Source organism: Mobula birostris, chromosome 28 (genome assembly GCF_030028105.1).
Source record: "Mobula birostris isolate sMobBir1 chromosome 28, sMobBir1.hap1, whole genome shotgun sequence".
Classification (NCBI taxonomy): Eukaryota; Metazoa; Chordata; class Chondrichthyes; order Myliobatiformes; family Myliobatidae; genus Mobula; species Mobula birostris.
In genome coordinates, this window is record NC_092397.1 from 42,474,210 (window position 1) to 42,496,173 (window position 21,964).

Genomic DNA, 21,964 nt, shown 5'->3' on the forward strand with positions numbered 1-21,964 from the left:
AGATGGGAGAGATTGTGCATACAACAACTGTCACCCAGGTGCTTTACCTGTCACTGCTTTATGGGACAGTGGCAAAGAGAAAGCCACTGTTGAAAAAAGCTCTCATGAAATCTCACCTGGAGTTTGTCAGAAGACGAGCAGGACTCTGCAGTCAGCTGGAATTCTATGCAGTTCTATGGTTTGAAACCAAAATTGCGATCAGACTAAACTCTTAAGGTTGGTGTAAGCCAAACACTGCACATCATCAAAAGCACACCATCCCTACGGTGGAGCATGGTGGAGGCTGCCGTGGGGATGCTTCACTGCAGCAGGCCCTGGAAGGCTTGTGAAGGTAGAGGGTAAAATGAATGCAGCAAAATACAGGGAAATCCTGGAGGAAAACCTAATGCAATCTGCAAGAGAACTGAGACTTCGGAAAAGATTTGTTTTCCAGCAAGACAATGACTGCGAGCTTAAAACCAAAGCTGCACAGGAATGCCTTAAGACAACAAAGTTAATGTCCTGGTGTGGCCAAGTCAGAGTCCACACCTCAGTGTGTGGCTGGACTTGAAAAGGGCGGTTCACTCATAAACTCCATGCATTCTGACAGATCTTGAGCAGTTTTGTAAGGAAGAATGGGAAAAATTGCAGTGTCCAGATGTGCAAAGCTGATAGTGACCTATCCACACAGACTCATGGTTGTAATTGCTGCCAACGGTCCATCGACTAAATACTGACTTGGAGGAGGTGAATACACCTACCTGCACATGGTCCATTCCCTGTATGTTTTAGTACATTACTCCCTTACTCTTATACTCAACACCCTGACCAGTGGAAACCAGCATTCTGCACACCTTATCCCGTTGTGTAGCCACATTCAGTGAACTATGTGCCTGGATCCCAAGATCACTGTTTACACCAATGCTGTGAAGGGGTCAGTCATTAACATTATACTTTCTTCTTTCATTTGACCTCCCAAAGTGCAACACCACATTCCCTCCCAGATTAAATTCCTTCTGCAACTACTCTGCATCTGTTTGTGATCTATATCCCACTGTGTGCATTGATCAATATTTACACTGTCCACAACTCCACCTATCTTGCTGTCACCTGTAGACTTGTAAACCGCCCATCAACATTTTCATCCAAACATCGATATATATCAGAAACAACATAATTCCCAGCATCAATCCTTGTGGATCACCACTGCTCACAGACTTCCAGCCCCACTTAGCCTTCTATGAGGAAGCCATTTCTGAATTGAAATTGCAATTTGTATTGAATCCCAGGGGTCTTTTTCAAATGCCTTACGGAGGTCTGTCCAGGTCATGGCCACAGCCTTGCCCTCATCAAGCCCCAAGATGTTGGGTCTCATTCTTTTTATGTTATATGTCAATGATTTGGATGATGGAATTGATGGAGTTATTGCAAAATTTGCAGATGATATGAAGAGACAGGTGGAGGCGCAGGTATTTTTGAGGAAATAGGGAAGGACAGACAGATGAGGAGAATGGGCAAAGAAGTGGCAGGTGGAATACAGAATTGGGAAGTGTATGGTTATGCACCTTGGTTGAAGAAATAGTAGGGTTGACTATTTTCTAAATGGAGAGAAGATACAAAAAATTGAGGTGCAAAGGGATTTGGGAATCATTGTGCAGAATTCTCTAAAGGCTAATTTGCAGATTGGGTCTGTGCTGAGAAAGGCAAATGTGATGTTAGCATTCATTTCAAGAGGACTAGAATATAAAAGCAAAAATGTAATGTTGAGACTTTATGAAGTACTGGCAAAGTCTCACTTGGAGTATTGGGAGCAGTTTTGGTCCCTTTATGGAAGGATGAGCTGAAACAGGATGGGTTTCAAACGAGATTCTCTGAGATGATCCCAGGATTAAACAGCTTGTCATATGAAGAACATTTGATGGCTCTGGGCCGTTATTCACTGGAATTTAGAACAATGAGGGATGACTAATTGAAACCTATCGCCGTGATAAAGTCGATGTGGAGAGGAAGGGAGTGTCCAAGACCAGAGGACACAGCCTCAGAATAGAGGCGCATCCATTTAGAATGGAGATGAGAAGGAATTTCTTTAGAGAGAGTGGTGAATCTGTGGAATTCATTGCCACAGGCGGCAGCTGTGGAAACCAAGGCTTCAGGTATATTTAAGGTGGAGGTTGATAGATACTTGATGGCAGGTGCGACACAGATATCAAATACAGAATAGAAATGGCGAAAGAAACTTTCCAAAAATATGAAGACCATATTAACAGACAGAAAGATGAGCACGTACACTAAAAACAGAACACTGCAGTGCTACATTTATTCTATCCTGACTTATGGAAGTGAATGCTGGACCATTTCTCCAGCAATGGAAAAGAGACAAGAAGCAGCTGAATTATGGTTCTGCAGGAGAATGTTAAAAATATCATGGACCACACACACATCAAATGAAGAAGTTCTCAGAAGAGCCCAAACCAAGCAGTTCGATCACTCATACTAACAATAAGAGAAAGACAACTCAGATTCATGCTACACATCACGTGGAAAGATGAACTAGAAAAACTCGTACTCTCTGGAAAGACTGAGGGGAGCAAACCTAGAGGAAGACCTCGGCTTATGTACATCAAAAGCATAGCCAGGTGGCTACACATCGAGGAAATGGAAGTCATCCAAAAAACGAAGGATAGATCTGTATGGAAAACCATGGTCACCAAAGTCTGCATCGGATACGGTACCGGGACAGACGGACATATCTTATAGTCGATGTCACCACCTCACAAACCTGAAGCAACTTTGTCAAGCGCGATCTGCCCACACAAAACCATGCTGATTGTCCCTAAGCCAGCCATGCCTTTCCAAATGTGCATAAATCCTGTACCTCAACATGTAACTTGGATCTGGTCTTTAAACAAATGCCACATGTCAAATGTGGACTTGTCTGACAGTGGCTGCTCCCAATCAATGCCCCTTGGCTTCTGTCTTGCAACGTCCTAACTTGCCCTCCTGCAATTTAGTACCTGCTTACAAGATCTAATTTTATTCTTACTCATAACTAGGAAAAATATAAGATCCCAAAATATTCACTGACTCTTAGCTGTCGCCTGGCCTGGTTCATTTCCCAAAACAAATTCCCACATGTTCTCAACTCTGGTTGGGCTCTGCATAATGTTTCAAACATTCCTCAGATTCACTGAACAAATCTTGCACATCTTAGTATTAAGCAAGTTCCAGTCAATTCTAGGGAAGATAATGTCCCCCCCACTGGTTATTGCGGGGCTAGTGCAAACATCCCAACAGTGTAACAGTAGATTGCCTCTGTAAATGAACCCTCCAGTTTGCTGTGACATTCCCAGTGGGGTAACCTCTGCATTTTTATCCCCCCCCCACTCACATGTAAAACAATCAAACCCAGGAATGTTGAGCTGCCAGACCTGTCCCTCCAACAACATAAAACTAATGTTGAAATAAACTCATTTCAGCCCATCAGTCCACCATGTTTATTAGCCTGACATTGGCTCTTGTTCTCTTCAGACTGTCTTGTCATACGTACATTCTCCAATTTGCTACTCTACTTCAAATTCTGCCAAGTGACACCATCAAACCTCCTGGTGCAGATGTTGGTTCCCGTCCGGTTCAGAGGCAAATAGTCTTGTTTGTCCCGGTCTGCCACCTGCCTGGATCACCCATTGAGGCTAAGGTCGAAGCGTTCGGATATAGATGGTGCTTGGTACTTGGTGTCGGAGGGCTGAAGGCAGAGAGAGATTCCTTCCTTCTCTCGTCTGCGTGAGATGTGGGACTTTCAAGAGACTTGAATTTTTTTTACTGTGCCATGGCCTGTTCTCCATCAAGTTATGGTATTGTTGCACTGTTGTAACTATATGTTATAATTATGTGGTTTTTGTTAGTTTTTCAGTCTTGGTCTGTCCTGTGTTTCTGTAATATCACACCGGAGGAATATTGCATCATTTCTTAATGCATGCATTACTAAATGACAATAAAAGAGGACTGCGTGTCCTCATAATCTAATCTAATCTAATAAATCTGAAGACTTCCTCCTGCATCAGTTCCTCACCAACACATTAAACCTCACGAAATATCGATTTGTCACCATACTAGCACCGCGGTTTTGGTTGCAATTCCGAGATTACAATCCTGGAAGTCCTGCTTTTTTTTAACCTAGTTCCCCAAAATCACTGTGCAGGACCTCATCACTGCTCGTTTAAACCCTTCCGTGTAGCACGAAGAAGACTCCCCTCCTACTTGGACCCGTCTCTCGTTTCCCTTGAGACCCAATGATCCTTGTACCTGAAGACCCACCCACCCGCCTCCCACCAGCCCCTCAGCCACCCCTTTACCAGGGCTTTAGAAGGCGCCAGAAGCGCGGTCTATATATCTGGTCATGTATCCTGTTCCTGTATGTGACCGGTCTTTCATTTCCCTGGCGACCCAGAGGAACAATTGTTCTACTGAATCATCACTGGAAGTGACTGCACCCTCGCCCACCAACTGCTGTGTGTGAGGGCGCTGGCACTGGTCATGGGGCCGGGGAGGGACAGACCGAGATCCTCGGGGTTTTGTAGAATGGAAAAGCACTTCCTATAATTTAAAGCAGGAGAATCGGCAAACTCGCAGAAATCCTCCAGTATGTACGTGGTGTGTGAAGGAGTTTTGTTTTCGCTGGAGCGCTTTGTGTCGGATGAATCGTTGGAAATTGGCGGTTGTTGTAAAGTGAAGGCGGAGCTGGACGATGAGAGGCCGCTGTCGGCTCTGTCCGTCACTCTGACTCTGTCTCCTCCCCTCCCCGCCTCTGTCTCTCTGCGCGTTTCTCGGGCAGGTCGGGGCGCTGTGTATAAAAGGAGACAGCAGCAGGCAGTTTGTCAGTGAGCAGCGACCTGAGTGAAGCAGCGTCATGTCTGGCAGAGGGAAAGGAGGCAAAGGACTGGGCAAAGGCGGAGCCAAGCGGCACCGTAAAGTGCTCCGTGATAACATCCAGGGCATCACCAAACCGGCCATCCGCCGTCTGGCTCGCCGTGGCGGCGTCAAGCGGATCTCGGGTCTGATCTACGAGGAGACTCGCGGGGTGCTGAAGGTTTTCCTGGAGAATGTGATCCGGGATGCGGTCACCTACACTGAACACGCCAAGCGCAAGACGGTCACTGCCATGGATGTGGTGTACGCTCTGAAACGCCAGGGCCGCACTCTCTATGGCTTCGGCGGCTGAAAATCTCTCACTTCCTCCCGAGCACAAAACAAAGGCTCTTCTAAGAGCCACCCACCGCCTCACAGACGGAGCCGTATCCACAAACTTTTAGATACTTTTTTAAATTTTATACTCAGCTGAGTTGCATTTGAAACAGGTGATTGGTTCTGCTTGAAACATACTTCAATTCTGCCTTTCCAGTCGGTGATTACCGCAAAACCTGCATTAGGATTGATCTTAATCCTCTTATCAGTTTCGAACAAACATCAGTTCACTCGTTCAGAGAACGATTCCGTGGCTGTACATTTAAATCATAACTGAGGAAATTAGATATTAAATTTATTAAATTAAACTGAAATTGTATAATCCGTCATACAATTAATTGTAAATAAAATGTAATCAAGCACCGCTGCTGGGTGCTCTGAAATTGGCGGGCGATTTTAAATTAATCCGGCGCCAATCACACTGCATGAATGAAATCCGACCGCCCGGCAAATTTTTATTTGTCATAAATTTTCATTCGCCGCCAGCCTACAGGAAATGTATCAACCAATCGCAGTAAGGAACCTTAATAGACACCTGGTTCAGCTAATCATACTGAATGGGAAGACCCTTTTCAACAGTATAAAATCCTGTCCCGGAGCACGTTTCGTTTATCTTGTTCCTGTATTTCAGCCTGTGTTTTCGGTTCTGAAGGAGAATGGCCCGGACCAAGCAGACAGCGCGTAAATCGACCGGAGGGAAAGCTCCTCGCAAACAGTTGGCGACCAAAGCGGCGCGGAAGAGCGCTCCAGCCACCGGCGGAGTGAAGAAGCCTCATCGCTACCGGCCCGGCACCGTGGCTCTGCGGGAGATCCGGCGCTACCAGAAATCCACCGAGCTGCTCATCCGCAAACTTCCCTTCCAGCGCCTGGTGCGGGAGATCGCTCAGGACTTCAAAACCGATCTGCGCTTCCAGAGCTCGGCCGTCATGGCCCTGCAGGAGGCTAGCGAGGCTTACCTGGTCGGGCTGTTTGAGGACACTAACCTGTGCGCCATCCACGCCAAGCGAGTCACCATCATGCCCAAGGACATCCAGTTGGCCCGCCGCATCCGCGGGGAGCGCGCCTAAACCCGGCCTCCATAACAAACCCAAGAAAAGGCTCTTTAAAGAGCCACTACCACAGCAAAGGAAAGGGTTGTCGCTTGCTGATCATAGTATTATTGTACTGGCGATCTGCCCTCCTGATGGGGTTGTTCGGTTTTACACTGACTGACCGCGATTATCAGCTGTTCTGTGCCGACAGGTTAATTCAGCGAGGGACAGGAGATGAACGCGCTTCCTCCCCGTCAGGGTCTCACTTGGTCCTTCACTTCTCCCACAAACCTGCCATGTACAGCTGCTGCGGCTGTTCCGTTTTGTTTACTTCGGACATGTCCGGCTGTCCTTGAAGTGGGAGCATGCGGTCGCGATGGGTACAGTGGGGGATTTCCGAGAGCGGTAATTATATATTTTTGATTTTACTCTTGTAAATGTTGTGTAAATAAACTTTTGTAGCTGGTAACTGATTGAAGGTCAACCTGCAACGTCACCGGGTAGTTTATCATTTATCTTCCCCCTGCAGTCCAACCCCAGAGACAGATCCCTCTCTCAAGACGCCCCCTCCCCTCTCACATAGGTTTCAGCAGTTCTCAATCAACTCACCTGAATCGGACTTTGGGATGCGAGGCACGGAATCTCCGTTGAAACCCAGTCACACTCTCCTGGAGCGGGAGAAGGAACTGGGCCTGCAGACCACCCCACCGGTCTCACTCTCTCACACAGCCCGAGTGAAACGCTGTTTTCCACTTCAAATCTGGGACGCCACGGCCGCACTGAATGTCAGAGAGGTACCGGGAATATCGGATTTTATGCGAGAAGTTCCCCCGGAAAACTCAGTCGGACCCGGCGCGGGAATCACAATATTTCTGATCAGCTCTTTTCTGAGATGTGGGTGGCTCTGAGAAGAGCCGGTGGGTTCAAACACTTACAAACGGTACATCTCAATTCACTTTTTGACCGCTGTCTTCTTGGCCGCTTTCTTCTTCGGGGCTGCGAGTTTCTTGGGGCTCTTTGGTTTCGGCGCCGCTGGTTTCTTAGCTGCCGCTTTTTTAGCAGCTGGTTTCTTGGCGCCAGACTTGTTGCTGGGAGATTTCTTGATGGCAGATTTCTTCGCTGCCGCTTTTTTAACCGCTGGTTTCTTCGCTGCCGCTTTTTTAGCCGCTGGTTTCTTGGCGCCAGACTTCTTGCTGGGAGATTTCTTTGCCGATGGCTTGTTCGCTTTCTTCACCACTTTCACGGCACTTTTTCCTTGACCGGATTTAAAGGATCCCGAAAGACCCGCGCCCTTGGTCTGAACCAAGGAGCCGCTTTCCACTCTCTTCTTGATGCACATCCTGATCTGGGCGCGACGTTTTCCCACATCGACACCGCTGCTCGTCAGAGCCTTCATGATGGCCACAGCGGACATACCTTTCCTATCGCGACAACCCGCCACAATCTTATCGATTTGTTCGCCCAGCTTGGGACCGGCTGGTTTGCTCCGGCCGGCCGCCTTCTTCTTGGGAGTCTTCTTTGCGGCGGCGGGTGCGGCTGCAGCAGCCGTGTCGACGGGTGCTGTCTCGGTCATGTCGGCGACGCTGGAAAATCCTTCTCACAATCAGACTGAATGAGAAATGAAGCGAAAGGCGGCGGCACAGAGCAATTTAAAGGCAGCTAGCGGACGGGGCGGAGACATCCCGCTGTCAGCTCCCGTAGGACTTCATTTTTCTGTGTTTCTCTGTCCTCAAAAACTCTCCGATTCCAATTAAAATCGGACACTCCGGGGACTCGGACTGGTCCCTGTCCGTCACTGAGGCCGGAAAGTTCGCTGGAAAGAGAGTTTAATCGGGATTAAAGGCAGCACTTTCTATTTTAACCCGTTTCATTACTGCACTGCCCGCGATCTCTCTCCATATTGTTGATCTGTTCTCTGCTTTTCGGCTGAAATGTTGAAACTAACTAAAACTTTGCGGTTAATTCCCGCTTCGGGACTGAGCTGGGGAGTGGGGCCATCCCGTAACAGAGAAATCTTTTCTTTTTGTACAGGAGGCGCTGGGAAATCCGGCGATGTGTTCGGACCCACAAACAAAACACTCTCTCTGAATCAGCAAGTCAGGCAGCATCAATGGTGGGAATGAACAGTGGACATTTCAGGCCGAGACCCTTCATCAGGACTCTGGTGGGAGATGCTGCCTGACTTGCTGGGTTCCTCCAGCATCTTGTCCGCGTTGTTCGCCATTCCCAGAATTTCTTGGCGTTATGCTGACACAATGTTCACATCTGCACCTTCAGAGGCCTGTACTGCTGTCAGAATAAAACGACAGGTTCCTCGTCATATAACACAGTGATAAATCTGATTCTGATTCCAAGGAATAAAGGACAAAGGACATTGTCTGGCCAAACTCTCTGTGTAACTGAGAACCTCGGGTCCGGGAAACATCCTTGGAAATCCTTTCTACACTCTCCCCAGTTTAACCACGTTTCCTATAACGGTGACAAGAGCTGTACACAAATCGGCAAGTGAGGCCTCCAGTCACTTACACAACTGTATCATAATGTCACAACTGATATACTCTATCCCCTGACTAATGAAGACCAGCATGTTAAACCCCGTTCTTCACTACCCTGTCTACAAGTGACACAACTTTCAAATGAACTGTGTGTGCACTTTACCCCTAAATCTCTCCGGCCCATTACACTCCCCAAGGACCAATCATTCATAGTGTAACTTCTACACTGGTTTGACTTTCCAATGTGCACCGCCTCACACTATATTGAAATTCATTTGCCACACTTGACCCTCTTCCCTAAATGATCACGATGCCCCTGTAATCTGCGACAACCTTCCAAGTAAAGTTGAGGGAAGTTATTCCAACTAATTAATAAACCTTTTGTGCACTGGCATTGATCAGTGAAGGTGATTAGTATCAAAATCAAAATCATGTTCATTATCACGGACATATGTCATTAACTTCGTTGTTTTGCTACAGCTGTACAGAGCAATTTCTAAAAAAAAATAGTTAAAATAAGAAATACAGAATAAACTAAATAGTGTAAAAAGGGAATCAGGGAGGGGTGTGAGTCCGAACATGAGAATAGGAAACTGAAAACCTTGTCCATTCTTGCCTCTTTTACTCTTCATATATCTGAAAATAAATCTTTTTGTATCTTGTTTCTATTATGGGCCAGTTACTTTCATAATTCATCTGACTTCTGCATATTGTTATTATAGTTGCACGCTATTTTTAAAGTTTCATAATCCTTTAGCTTCCCAATAATTTTGGTGATATTCTTTGCCCTCTCATGTTCTTTTATGCTGCCTTTGTCTTCTGTTGTTAGCAATGGTTGCCTCATCCTCCCTTTTAAATACTGTTTCTGCTGAGGGATGAACCGATCCTGTGTCTGCCAAATTTCTCCTGGAGACTGAAACTTTTCATACAAAGGTAATCTGAGGAAGTTGAAATGCCCAACTGCTGTAAACTTGTTCCCATTACCCCTCTGTTTGATTTACCAATACGTCTGCTGCACAATATCTGAGCCTATTGGGAGGCCGGCAGTATAATCCCATCAAAATCATCATTCATCATTTCATTTAAAACCTCTACTTACAAGACCTCATCAAAACCCCTCTTATTACTGAAGTGTTGGTCTCCTTTATCAAAGATGCAACATCCCCCACCCATAAGGTAGCTTTTAAATGTTTTCCCTTCACCTTAAACAATTACCCTGTAAATTTAGGCTTCCCTACCCTACAAAAAGAGTGGACCTACTGATTTTGTAAACCTCTGGACGGTCACCAGACAGCTTCTTACTCTCTCAGTAGAGAGAGAGAGTCCCAGTCTGTCCAAGCTTCTGCTGATAATTAAAGTCCTCCAATGTCAGTAACATCCTCATCAAACTTCCCTCCACACTTTCCAGCTTCATGACATCCTTCCTGCAACTGGATGACCAGAACTGTGCAAAATACAGTCTGGTCTCACTTTGACTTTTACAGTTGTCATATGGCACCCCAAATCCTCTACTCAGTTCCCTGATCAATGAAGACAAATAGGCCAAACACCACCTTCACCATCCTGACTACCTGTGTTGTCACATTCAGTGAATGATGTTTCTGTATTCCATGGTCTCTCTGTTCTGTAATACTCTCCAAGGGACAAGAATTTACTGTGCAGATCCTGAATTCCCCAGTTACTCTTGATCCCAATCTTCACAGTCCACATGACCACCAACATCGCTGTCATCTGCAAACTCACTGTCACTACATTGTCAGGAAACCTGTTAATGTAGATAACAAATGACAGTATCAGCACCGATCCCTGTGGATGTCACTGGTCAGAGGCCTCCAACCTGAATAACAAGCTGCCATGACCACCCTCTGTCTCCTTCCACCAAGACAAGTATCTTCTCTGGCATCCCCTCTGCTCTAAATGTGTAATACAAAAGAAATAAAGATTAAATCAAAATATATCTACCTATGGCCTGCATCGCTCAGAAGAGACAAAACCTCAACTCCCCACTCCAATTCTGGCCCACTCATACAATGACCGCTCTGGTTAAGTCTAACTTCTTTTTATTGGATCTTGCCACGTTCCGAATTACGGCCAATCAAACGTTTCCTTGGGAACTGTGACATGCAAAATGTGCCAACTGCTCATGTTCACTTCATTCAAACTCCCTCTCCCTTTACATAATCTGATGACTGTGTGGGACTGTGGCACTCAAAACTGTGGACTGCAGGAAACCAAAGTACATGCCTGCACTGTTCTACAAGGCCACAAATGATTAAAAAAACACTGTATAACAAACACTGGAATTCCCTAACTGAGATGAATGGGGAAGCTGGATAACTGAAAAGATTCAAAGAGAAGGAAGATAAATGTTTGTAAAATCAGGGAAGTGGGATTGACATACAAGGAAGGCTGATGGCAGATCAGCCTTTATATGGAATTGTGGGTGAGGGACTAAGAGAGGACACACTGGAGGTTTCATCCAGTGAGACAATGTGGATAGAGCTCAGGATAAGAGAGGAGCATTCACCGATGGGGTTATATCACAGGCCTCCCAAATGCCAGCAGGAGATAAAGGAACAGAAATGCAGCTGGTAATGAAAGATGTAAAAGCAACAGGGTAGTTGTAGTGGGTGACAAATTTCCCCAATGTTGACTGGGACTCCCTTAGAGTCAGGGGCTTAGATATCACTGAATATGTTAGAAGAATACTGGGATGTTACTTAACATAGAAGTGGATAGTCTAACTTGGGAAGGGGGTCATAGAAAACATTGTATCGGGAAATGAGCTTGGCCATTGACAGAAGTTTCATGTTGGGAACAGTAAGGACAAGGCTGGACCAGGTGATAATGTGGTCATTTGGGGTACAGTTAATTGCAACTGTCTACATTGAACATGTAAATGATGTTTAAAAGCAATCAGGTCAGAATTCAGACAGAACTGTTTCTATGAGGAGGAAAGACAAGGATGGTAAAGTCTGGCAGAGGGGCATAGTGAGAGATGTTATGAATTCAGATGGGAATAAAATGAAGGATAAGGAATACTTCAGAAGTAGAAATTGGAGAAGGCCTCTGGCAACATGAAGCAAGGAAAGGAAGAGAGAAGTTAGAGAGAGAATCAGAAGTGTGAAACGGGAAGAAGAAATAACTTTGGTGAGAAGGGGCACTGCGGAGAGCGTACGACAACACAAGCACAGAGGAGAGGGTTTATGTCTGAAGTGTGCGAGAGACTAAACCAGTTCTTCTCATCAGTATTCATCATTGTGGTCATGGAGGATAGTGAGATCAGAGAAGGGAATGCTGATATTCCAGGGCATGTTGTTCCTCAGGCAATAGAGACAAACAGGAAATTATAGATTGGTGAGACTTGGATCAATGCTCGGGAAATTATTGGAGAATATTATTAGAGATAGGATCTCTAATAAAAGTTAGGAGGGTAAAAGGAGGATATCATGATTCAGAAGGCAAAGTGAGCAAAATCCAAGAGATTCTCTTGCTTTATTCATAGGAAAAGGTAAGTTAGACACAGAATCATTCCCCTTGGAGGTGAACATGGCCATCTGTGTGTGGAGGCAAATGAATTAGGAGAGGCTTTCCATGAATATTTCTGACAATTATTTCACCATTGCAAAAATTCTTTTAGGTTGTTAAATCTCCAGGGCCTTATCAGGTACATTCTCGTACTTTGTGGGAAGCTGGAGAATACACTGTGGAGGCCAGGGGAGAGATTATTTTGCTCCATCTCAGGCACCAGTTGAGGTTGCACATGATTGGACAGGGTGAGTAATGTGGAATTGATAGTTTTGAGGCCAAGACCGTGGATGATACAAAGAGGCAAGCAGTGATGAGGAAGCAGGGAGTCTGCAGTAGCACTTGGACAGATTTGGAGAATGGACAAGGAAGTGCCAGATGAAGTACAGTATAAGGAAGTGTGTGGTCATGTACTCTGGTAGGAGGAATAACAGCCTAGGCTCTTTCTAATCAGGGAGAGAACAGAAATCATTTGTGCAAAGGGTCTTAGTGCACGATTCCCTAAAGGTTAATGTACACATTGAGTTGGTAGTGAGGAAGGCAAATGCAATATTTGCATGCATTTCAAGAGAACCAGAAAATAAAACCAAGGATCTAATGCTGAGGCTTTGGTCAGAGCTTATTTGGAGTATCATGAGCAGGGTTGGGTAACTTTTCTAAGAAAGGACTAGTGTTGAAATTGCGGGGGCCCTGGCAGAAATATTTAAAACGTTGCTGTCTACGGGTGAAGTGCCGGAGAATTGGAGAGTGGCTCATGTTGCTCCGTTGTTTAAAAAAGGATCGAAAAGTAATCCGGGAAATTATAGGCCGGTGAGTTTAACATCAGTAGTAAGTAAGTTATTGGAGGGAGTACTAAGAGACAGAATCTACAAGCATTTGGATAGACAGGGGCTTATTAGGGAGAGTCAACATGGCTTTGTGCGTGGTAGGTCATGTTTGACCAATCTGTTGGAGTTTTTCGAGGAGGTTACCAGGAAAGTGGATGAAGGGAAGGCAGTGGATATTGTCTACATGGACTTAAGTAAGGCCTTTGACAAGGTCCCGCATGGGAGGTTAGTTAGGAAAATTCAGTTGCTAGGTATATATGGAGAGGTGGTAAATTGGATTGGACATTGGCTCGATGGAAGAAGCCAGAGAGTGGTGGTAGAAAATTGCTTCTCTGAGTGGAGGCCTGTGACTAGTGGTGTGCCACAGGGATCAGTGCTGGGTCCATTGTTATTTGTCATCTGTATCAATGATCTGGATGATAATGTGGTAAATTGGATCAGCAAGTTTGCTGATGATACAAAGATTGGAAGTGTAGTAGACAGTGAGGAAGGTTTTCAGAGCCTGCAGAGGGACTTGGACCATCTGGAAAAATGGGCTGAAAAATGGCAGATGGACTTTAATACTGACAAGTGTGAGGTATTGCACATTGGAAGGACAAACCAACGTAGAACATACAGGGTTAATGGTAAGGCACTGAGGAGTGCACTGGAACAGAGGGATCTGGGAATACAGATACAAAATTCCCTAAAAGTGTCATCACAGGTAGATAGGGTCGTAAAGAGAGCTTTTGGTACATTGGCCTTTATTAATCGAAGTATTGAGTATAAGAGCTGGAATGTTATGATGAGGTTGTATAAGGCATTGGTGAGGCCGAATCTGGAGTATTGTGTTCAGTTTTGGTCACCAAATTACAGGAAGGATATAAATAAGGTTGAAAGAGTGCAGAGAAGGTTTACAAGGATGTTGCCGGGACTTCAGAAACTCAGTTACAGAGAAAGGTTGAATAGGTTAGGACTTTATTCCCTGGAGCGCAGAAGAATGAGGGGAGATTTGATAGAGGTATATAAAATTATGATGGGTATAGATAGAGTGAATGCAAGCAGGCTTTTTCCACTGAGGCAAGGGGAGAAAAAAACCAGAGGACATAGGGTGAGAGGGGTAAAGTTTAAAGGGAACATTGGGGGGGGCTTCTTCACACAGAGAGTGGTGGGAGTATGGAATGAGCTGTCAGACGAGGTGGTAAATGCGCGTTCTTTTTTAACATTTAAGAATAAATTTGACAGATACATGGATGGGAGGTGTATGGAGGGATATGGTCCGTGTGCAGGTCAGTGGGACTAGGCAGAAAATGGTTTGGCACAGCCAAGAAGGGCCAAAAGGCCTGTTTCTGTGCTGTAATTTCTATGGTTCTACGGATGTGCTGGCATTGCAGAGGCTGGAGTGGAAATTCAAGAGAATGATCCCAGGACTGAAAGAGTTAGGATGTAATAATCATTTGATGATCTGGGCCTGTAGTCACTGGAGTCCAGAAGAATGAGGGAGAATCTTATAGAAACACATTGAATATTGAACGGCCTAGATAGTGTTGATGTGAGAGGATGTTTCCAATAATGGAGGAATCTAGAACCAAACCACTCCCTCAATAAAATAAAGTAGAATGGAGATGAGTAATTTCTTTAGTCAGAAGGTGATGAATCAATGGATGTCATTTGCATAGGCAACCATAAAGACAGTCAGTAGGTTTATTTAAAGCAGAGGTTAGTAGATTTTTAATTATTATTAAGGGTATCAAAGTTTATGGATAGAAGGCAGGAGAATGGGGTTGAGAGGGATATATGATGAACAGAACAGACTGAGTGGGCCAAAAGGCCTAATCCTGCTCCTATGACTTCAGGACTGTTGGTTTATGCGGTGCCATTGTTTAAAAAGGGTAGTGGAAACTACAGGCCTATCACTCTGTAATATGTTGGAGTTTCTGAAGAACGGGATCTACCAACATTTGGTTTGAATCAAGACAGTCAGCACAGTTTTGTGCAAGGGAAATCAAGGCAAATTTCTTGCAGCTCTTTGAGGAGTTTCACAAGAGCGCTGATGATGTTAGGGCTGTGGATATTGTCTATATGGACATTAGCCAGGCCTTTGACTATAGTCTGGAAGGTTAGATCTAGAAACTGGAATCTGGGGAGATAGTTGATCGATTCCATAATTGCCTCCGTGACAGAAGGCAGAGGCTGATGGTTGAGGGTTGTGTCTCAGACTGGAGGTGTCTGTCTAGTGGTGTGCCACTGGGTGACAGGACCTTTGTTGTTTGTAATTTATATAAATAATGTCCATGTGAATGTATAGTTCACTGAAAGTGACGTCTCAGCTAGATACGGTGGTGAAGATGGGGTTTGATCTGCCGGCCTTCATCATTCATGTCACCGAGTACAAGGGTTGAGAAGAAGTGTTGCAGATACACAAGTCTTTGGTGAGGGCTGATCAAAGGAAACCATGCTGACTTTGGCCTATTTTTTCATGTGTTGCCAAGTACCCGAAAATACATCCTTGACAATCGACTCCATTATCTTCCCAACCACTGAGATCGGACTAACTGGCCTATGATTTGCTTTCTTCTGCCTCCCTCTCTTCTTTAAAAGTGGATGACCTTTGCAATCTTCCTGTTCTCTGGAACCACACCAGAATCCAGAGATTATGGAAAGATTATTATTAAAACTGCCACAATCTCGTCAGCCACATCTTTCATAGCACTGGTATAGACAATCTGGTCCAGGTGAATTACCTACCTTCAGACCTTTCAGTTTCCCAAGGACCATCTCCCTAGTAAAGGCAAAGCAGACTGCTAATGTCTTCCCCACTGAAGACTGATGCACAATACTTATTCAGTTTGTCTGCCATTTTCCTCTACCCCATTACTACCTCTCCAGTAACAACTTCCAATGAACCAATATCTATCGTTGCCTCTCTTTTACACTTTGTATATCTGAAGAAACTTTTGGTATCCTCTTTAATACCAGTGGCTGGCTTACCTTCGTATTCCAATTTTTTCCTCTCCTTATGACTTTTTTCATTGCCTTTTGTTGGTTTTAAAAGTTATAAATCCTCTGAGAGTCAGGGACATCTCAGAGCAGATACAGAACAGGGGGACGGTGATCATTCAGCCGGTGATGGTGATTCATGTCAGTACCAATGGACAGGTAGAAAAGGGATGATGTCCCACAGTGAATATAGAGAGTTAGGGAAGAAATTATGGAGCAGAACCTGAAAGGTTGTAATCTCCGGGTTACTCCCAGTGCCCTGTGGTGGTAGGGATACAAACCGAAAGTGAGAGCAGATGAATGTGTGGCTGAGGAGCTGATACAGGGGCAGGGTTTCTGGATGATGGAACATTGGAACCTCTTCTGGTGCTGGGGTGACCTGTACAAGATGGATAGTTTGCACCTTCACTGGAGGAGGGTCAGTATCATGAGGTTCATTGCTGCTCCCGATGAGGGTTGAAACGAGATTGACAGGGGGATGTGAAACTGAACACCAGTCACTGAATGGAGAGGTTGAAGCTGAGTTAGATGCCAAGCACAGCAATATGTAATGATGGATTTTGAGGCAAATCCACATCTGACCTGGAGTTTGTTTAAAGACCAGTGCGGTGTTTTAGGGCCAATTTGTTCCAGTAAGAGGGAAGGTCAAGGATGGCAAGGTTCAGAAACCTTGGATGATGAGCCAAGAAGTTAATTTAATCAAGGAGGAGAAGAAACATAACACATCAAAGTTGCTGGTGAACGCAGCAGGCCAGGCAGCATCTGTAGGAAGAGGTACAGTCGACGTTCCAGGCCGAGACCCTTCGTCAGGACTGGTCAAGAAGCATAAGTAAGGCTTAGGAATCTGTAATCAAACAGGGTGTTTGAGGACTATATTTAAAAAACAGGGGAACTCAAGAACGTTTGGAGAGCTGGAAACAGTGATGAAAAATCTCAGGCAAGTAGGATTGAAGATAATCCCATTGCATTCCATACATTCGTTGTGGTGAAAAGGATACTTAGGGCTGCACTTTGGGAGATCCATGATCAAGGGTGTGTACAGTTAATGGTAGGAACATTAACAGTATTGACAAAGAGAAGGATGTCGAGGTTCAGAGACATCGTTTCCCCAAAACTGGGAGCACAGGTTGACAGGGAGGTAAAGTCGGTGTATGGCATGTTTACCTTCATCAGGCAAGGCACTGGGTTCAAGCACCAGGACATTATGTTACAGGTTTATAAAATGCTGGTTAGACCACATTGAGAGTATAGTGTTCAGTTCTGATCACCTCATTATAGGAAGCATGTGGAGGGTTTGGAGCAGGATGTCTGGAGGAGGTGTGCGCTGAGGAGAGCCTCGACATGCTGAAACTTTTTCTTCTGAAGTGGCGTCGGCTCAGGAGAGATTTGATAGAAACCTGTGGAATTTTGTGTGTCATAGTTGGTGTGGACAGCCAGTAGTATTTTTCACAAAAGGGATGTATTTAAGCTCAGAGGAAGAAAGTGAAGACAACAGATTGATGGAGACATGGAATGCACTGTCAGGGGTGGTGGCAGAGGCAGAGAGCACAGGAGTATTTAAGGAAATCTTAGACAGTCACAGGAATATGTAGAGATGGGCCAAAGGGCCACTCCTGTACTGTCCTTTGTTCTCTGAACAGTAGATGGCCCCTGGGCATGGATCAGTGTATGAGACTGGGATATTATATTGAAAAGTTAAAGTCTGTCCCGAGCGTTTAATTCGCGGAAGGAGAGAAAACGTTACCAGGGGTGGCTCCGGTCGGGGCCGTGACAGATCACAGCCCAGTTACTCTGAACGGAAATCACTCGCTGTTCAGCCCTTCCACAGGCACCGTGAGTGGCTCTGAAAAGAGCCTTTGGGTAAATAGGTTCAGCTTACGTCGCTTCACTTATTGGCACCGCCGGTTTTCTTGGGCAACAGCACAGCCTGGATATTGGGTAACACACCGCCCTGAGCGATAGTCACCCCTCCCAGCAGCTTGTTGAGCTCCTCGTCGTTGCGGACGGCCAGCTGCAGGTGTCGGGGGATGATGCGGGTTTTCTTATTGTCCCGGGCCGCGTTGCCGGCCAATTCGAGGATTTCGGCTGTCAGATACTCGAGCACAGCAGCCAGATAGACCGGGGCTCCGGCACCCACCCGCTCAGCATAGTTGCCCTTTCTTAGGAGTCTGTGAACCCGGCCGACTGGGAACTGCAGTCCAGCCCGAGATGAGCGAGATTTGGCCTTGGACCGAACTTTGCCGGCGCCGCCTTTTCCACGTCCAGACATTTTCACAGTCACAACAACTGCTCCAACGACAGTGAGGAAATGGTCACCGCGCCCCAACTCGTATTCTTATAGCTTCTTTGAGAATGCAAAGTAATGCTTGTGATTGGTTTAATGCTGCTTGTTTTCATTGGTGAAAAGAAATGGCCCAATCGACGAACTGTCTTAATCACCAATCAAGAGCCGGTAAAGGTAGAAGCGCGGAAAGTAACCTTCTCCTCCCCAAAGTGCGCTGAAAAATGGAAAAACCCCGCCAAAAAAAACTCATTGTTCACATTTAATCTGAAATTAAATCATTGCTGATCTGTTTGACGACTGGGTCTTTGTAATTCCCCCGTTACTGAAATCGGACACATTTAATGCAAGTGTAGTTGATATTGGAGTGTCTGGGAACTCAAATTTCTAATTTCTTTCAACTCGTAAAGGAACCGAGTAAAACTGACACTCAGCTTCTGTCCGGTGCCGGTCATTGTGTAAACGTTATCAGGTTATGGACAAACGGCTCTTCTCAAACTGTCCCCAGCGTCTACTCTGCAACTTAAAAAAAAAGTTGTTCTATGAAAGAACCGTGTAGTCGTTCCGGCCTCGCATTGAAATGAGATTCAGAGAAGTTACCTAACTGTAACCAATAAACTCCTGAACCCACAGCTAAAACAGCAACGGCAGCAATCCTCCGCTCGACATGTATACCGGCAGGGACGGACTGATGGGAGGTAACAATTCCGTTTTAGGAATGTTAAACACCGGGATTATACGGGGAAGATGAACCGGATATTCCAACCACTCTTTAGCTCTTGTAAAAGTCACCACACATAAAACGTGCGCCATGTATTGCTTAAATGCTGGTACAACTCTCTCAGTGAAATCGTGAGTGGCTCTTAAAAGAGCCGTTGTGTTTTCGATCATCTCACTGGGGAGCTTTACTTGGAGCTGGTGTACTTGGTCACCGCCTTTGTCCCTTCGGACACGGCGTGCTTGGCCAGCTCCCCGGGCAGCAACAGACGCACGGCGGTCTGGACCTCCCGTGAGGTGATGGTTGACCGCTTATTGTAATGGGCCAGGCGGGAAGCCTCGCCCCCAATGCGCTCGAAGATATCGTTGACGAACGAGTTCATGATGCTCATGGCCTTGGAGGAGATGCCAGTATCGGGGTGAACCTGCTTCATCACTTTGTAGATGTAGATGGAGTAACTCTCCTTCCTCAGCCTCTTGCGCTTCTTCCCTGCCTTGCCCGCTGGTTTGGGCAGAGCTTTCTTGGCGCCCTTCTTCGGAGCGGGTTTCGCTGTCTCAGGCATTTCAGCTGACCGCTTCAGAAGCAGAAATAAGCAAATCGCGCTCCCAGGACGAATTAAATAGGCAGCGCCCAGAGGTGTATGCTAATGAGGGATGGGATGCCGAGGATTCTCAATGGCTATTTGAAGCAAAGATTCACGCAGTAAAATCATTTGATTGGATAGCTGAAGAAATTCGTTTAACCAATCAGGACTCCCTCTCCACTACCCCGTGTTCGGTCTGGGTACACCGTGGACTGGGAACTGTCGCTGATCTGGTGAGTTGCCGCTGCCGGTTATTTCGGCAGGAAGGAAATCTAAAGTACAAAATGGACCAACTACAGCGGCAGTATTCGGCCATTCGGCCCATCGTATCTGCTAGAAAAGCAGATGGAATGAGAAAAACACGCACCTGATAATATGAGACGTTTCTGTAATGAAACAGGGCAGCAGGAGACCGAAGCTCAAATGGACCAGGTGAAAGATAAATTTACTGCAGCAGCATCATAAACACATAGTATCCACGATACAGCGCTTACAAGAACTAAACTTGCTGTACAGAATTGTAAAAAGATAAGAGAATTTGAATATCAAGACAGTCCATTGCAGTGTAAATTGATCAAAGTGGTGCTGTCTTGAGGTGGGGAGGAGCGTTGTTCGGGTTTGTTAAAGTACGTAATGTCTGTATATTACGTACAGGGTTCATTCTGTACTCGTCAGTCTCTGGTACAGTGTGAGAGTGTGGGGTTCATTCTGTACCCGTCAGTCTCTGGTACAGTGTGAGAGGGTGGGGTTCATTCTGTACCTGTCAGTCTCTGGTACAGTGTGAGAGTGTGGGGTTCATTCTGTCCCTGTCAGTCTCTGGTACAGTGTGAGAGTGTGGGGTTCATTCTGTACCTGTCAGTCTCTGGTACAGTGTGGGAGTTGATACTTGGCACTGTCTCTCTCCCAGTCTCTCATGCAGTGTAAGTGTATATAAGTTCTTTCAGATTCATCCTCACAATTGAATTCTTTTTAGCTTTTTAAACAATATCATACAATGCGATGTGGCCACACATTTGTCGGAGGAACAACACCTTATGGGTGGTTTCCAACCTGACGGAATGAACATCGAACTCTCGCATTTCTGGCATAATGCCTCCCGCTGCCCCCCCCCCCTTCACCATTTCCCATCATCTTGCCCACCCACCATCTCCCTCTGGTGCTCCTCCCCCATTTCTTTCTTCCATGGCCTCCTGTCTCTTTCACTAATCAACTTCCCAGCCCCCTACAGCTTTCACACTCACCTTATTTTCTCTCTCCCCTTCTCCACCTTTTAAATCTACTCCTCACATTTTCTCCTTTAGTCCTGCCAAAGGGTTTTGGCCCAAATCATTGGCTGTACTTTTTTTTCTATAGATGCTGCCTGACCCACTGAGTTTGTTCAGTGTTTTGTGTGTGTTGCTTGGATTTCCAGCAACTGTAGATTTTCTCTTGTTTGTGACACAATGCTGTACATCAGTATATCAGGAATGATGTATCTGGTTACATTGTACTAATCTGAATGGACTTTGGAGCAGAGCATCCAGAGCAACAAGTCCAGACCATTGAATCCAACTCTGGTCTTGTGATAAATATGTAACTTTCCTCAAGTCTCTGTCTGGGAGGGATTGAATGGTGTGTATCGTGGAGCAACATTCGGGCTGATGGAACTGAGAATGATTTTGACTGTAGATATGCAACCAGTGTGTCCACAGTGATCAGTGATGGGACCTCTGCCTGACCAGATCAAAACACACATGGGCTGATCAGATTGCTGATGACATGAATGTTGGTGTAGTTGTGGGTGGTGAGGAAAGTTTTTAAATGGACACAAGTGGATATAGATCAATTGGAATCATGGATGGAGAAATGGGGGAAATGGATTTTAATCTGGACAAGTGCGGAGTTTTACAGGTAAAATGTTGGAAGAAACTCCACAGTAAATGGCAGCACCCTTAGGAGCACTAACACACGAGAGAACTTGATGTGTTTCTCTGTATCATCCTGCAAGTGTCACTAAAAGGAAGTAAACTGCTCTAAAGATCACAGAGGGGGAGCAGTAAGAGGATTCAGTGGGGGTGGGGTCACTGTAGGGTAATGTCATGGCTGGAAATGTGTAATTAATGACCACTGACATTCTGTTGTGTTTCTCTTTTAGAAGCTGGACTGCTGTTATAATGTAAGTATGTGAAGTTTTTTTTTAAACTGTGCTTTATGTTTCTGTATTTGGAGGACAATTAATGAGTTGTTATGGTTTTCCTGAAACAGAAAATGCCTCATGCCATTTTATTTGTAAAAGCCTTCACACTGCAAGAATACCGCAGTG

At 45.5% G+C, this 21,964-nt stretch overlaps 4 protein-coding genes across 7 annotated transcripts in view; 1 reads left to right on the top strand and 3 right to left on the bottom strand.

The window, feature by feature from the left end:
- LOC140189259 (uncharacterized) overlaps window positions 1-18,350 on the bottom strand; it is a 105,984-nt gene extending 87,634 nt beyond the window's left edge. Inside the window, exon 1 of the mRNA XM_072245950.1 lies at window positions 17,970-18,350. Within this exon, the coding sequence (XP_072102051.1) occupies window positions 17,970-18,349 (380 nt within the window). The 5' untranslated portion in view covers window position 18,350. The remainder of the gene's footprint in view (window positions 1-17,969) is intronic.
- LOC140189264 (histone H2B-like) overlaps window positions 1-21,964 on the top strand; it is a 621,074-nt gene that overhangs the window by 23,392 nt on the left and 575,718 nt on the right. The window contains exon 4 of one of the 4 annotated variants that reach the window (XR_011883485.1): window positions 21,797-21,868. The exons of 2 other annotated variants lie outside the window; for them this stretch is intronic. The gene's annotated coding sequence lies outside the window, so the exon portion shown is untranslated. Of the gene's footprint in view, window positions 1-3,507; window positions 3,775-21,796; window positions 21,869-21,964 lie in introns of those variants that run through there. One more of the 4 variants, XR_011883486.1, reaches the window with a different exon arrangement.
- Window positions 7,204-7,824, bottom strand: LOC140188903 (histone H1-like). Its single transcript, XM_072245557.1, has one exon. It carries the CDS (start codon window positions 7,822-7,824, stop codon window positions 7,204-7,206), a length of 621 nt encoding a protein of 206 aa, XP_072101658.1.
- Window positions 19,267-19,641, bottom strand: LOC140189136 (histone H2B 1/2-like). Its single transcript, XM_072245838.1, has one exon. The coding sequence runs from the start codon at window positions 19,639-19,641 to the stop codon at window positions 19,267-19,269; it is 375 nt and encodes a 124-aa protein (XP_072101939.1).

Excerpts from the sequence above, each read along its gene's own strand:
- LOC140188903 (XM_072245557.1), bottom strand. The coding sequence starts at position 7,824 with ATGACCGAGACAGCACCCGTCGACACGGCTGCTGCAGCCGCACCCGCC.
- LOC140189136 (XM_072245838.1), bottom strand. The coding sequence starts at position 19,641 with ATGCCTGAGACAGCGAAACCCGCTCCGAAGAAGGGCGCCAAGAAAGCT.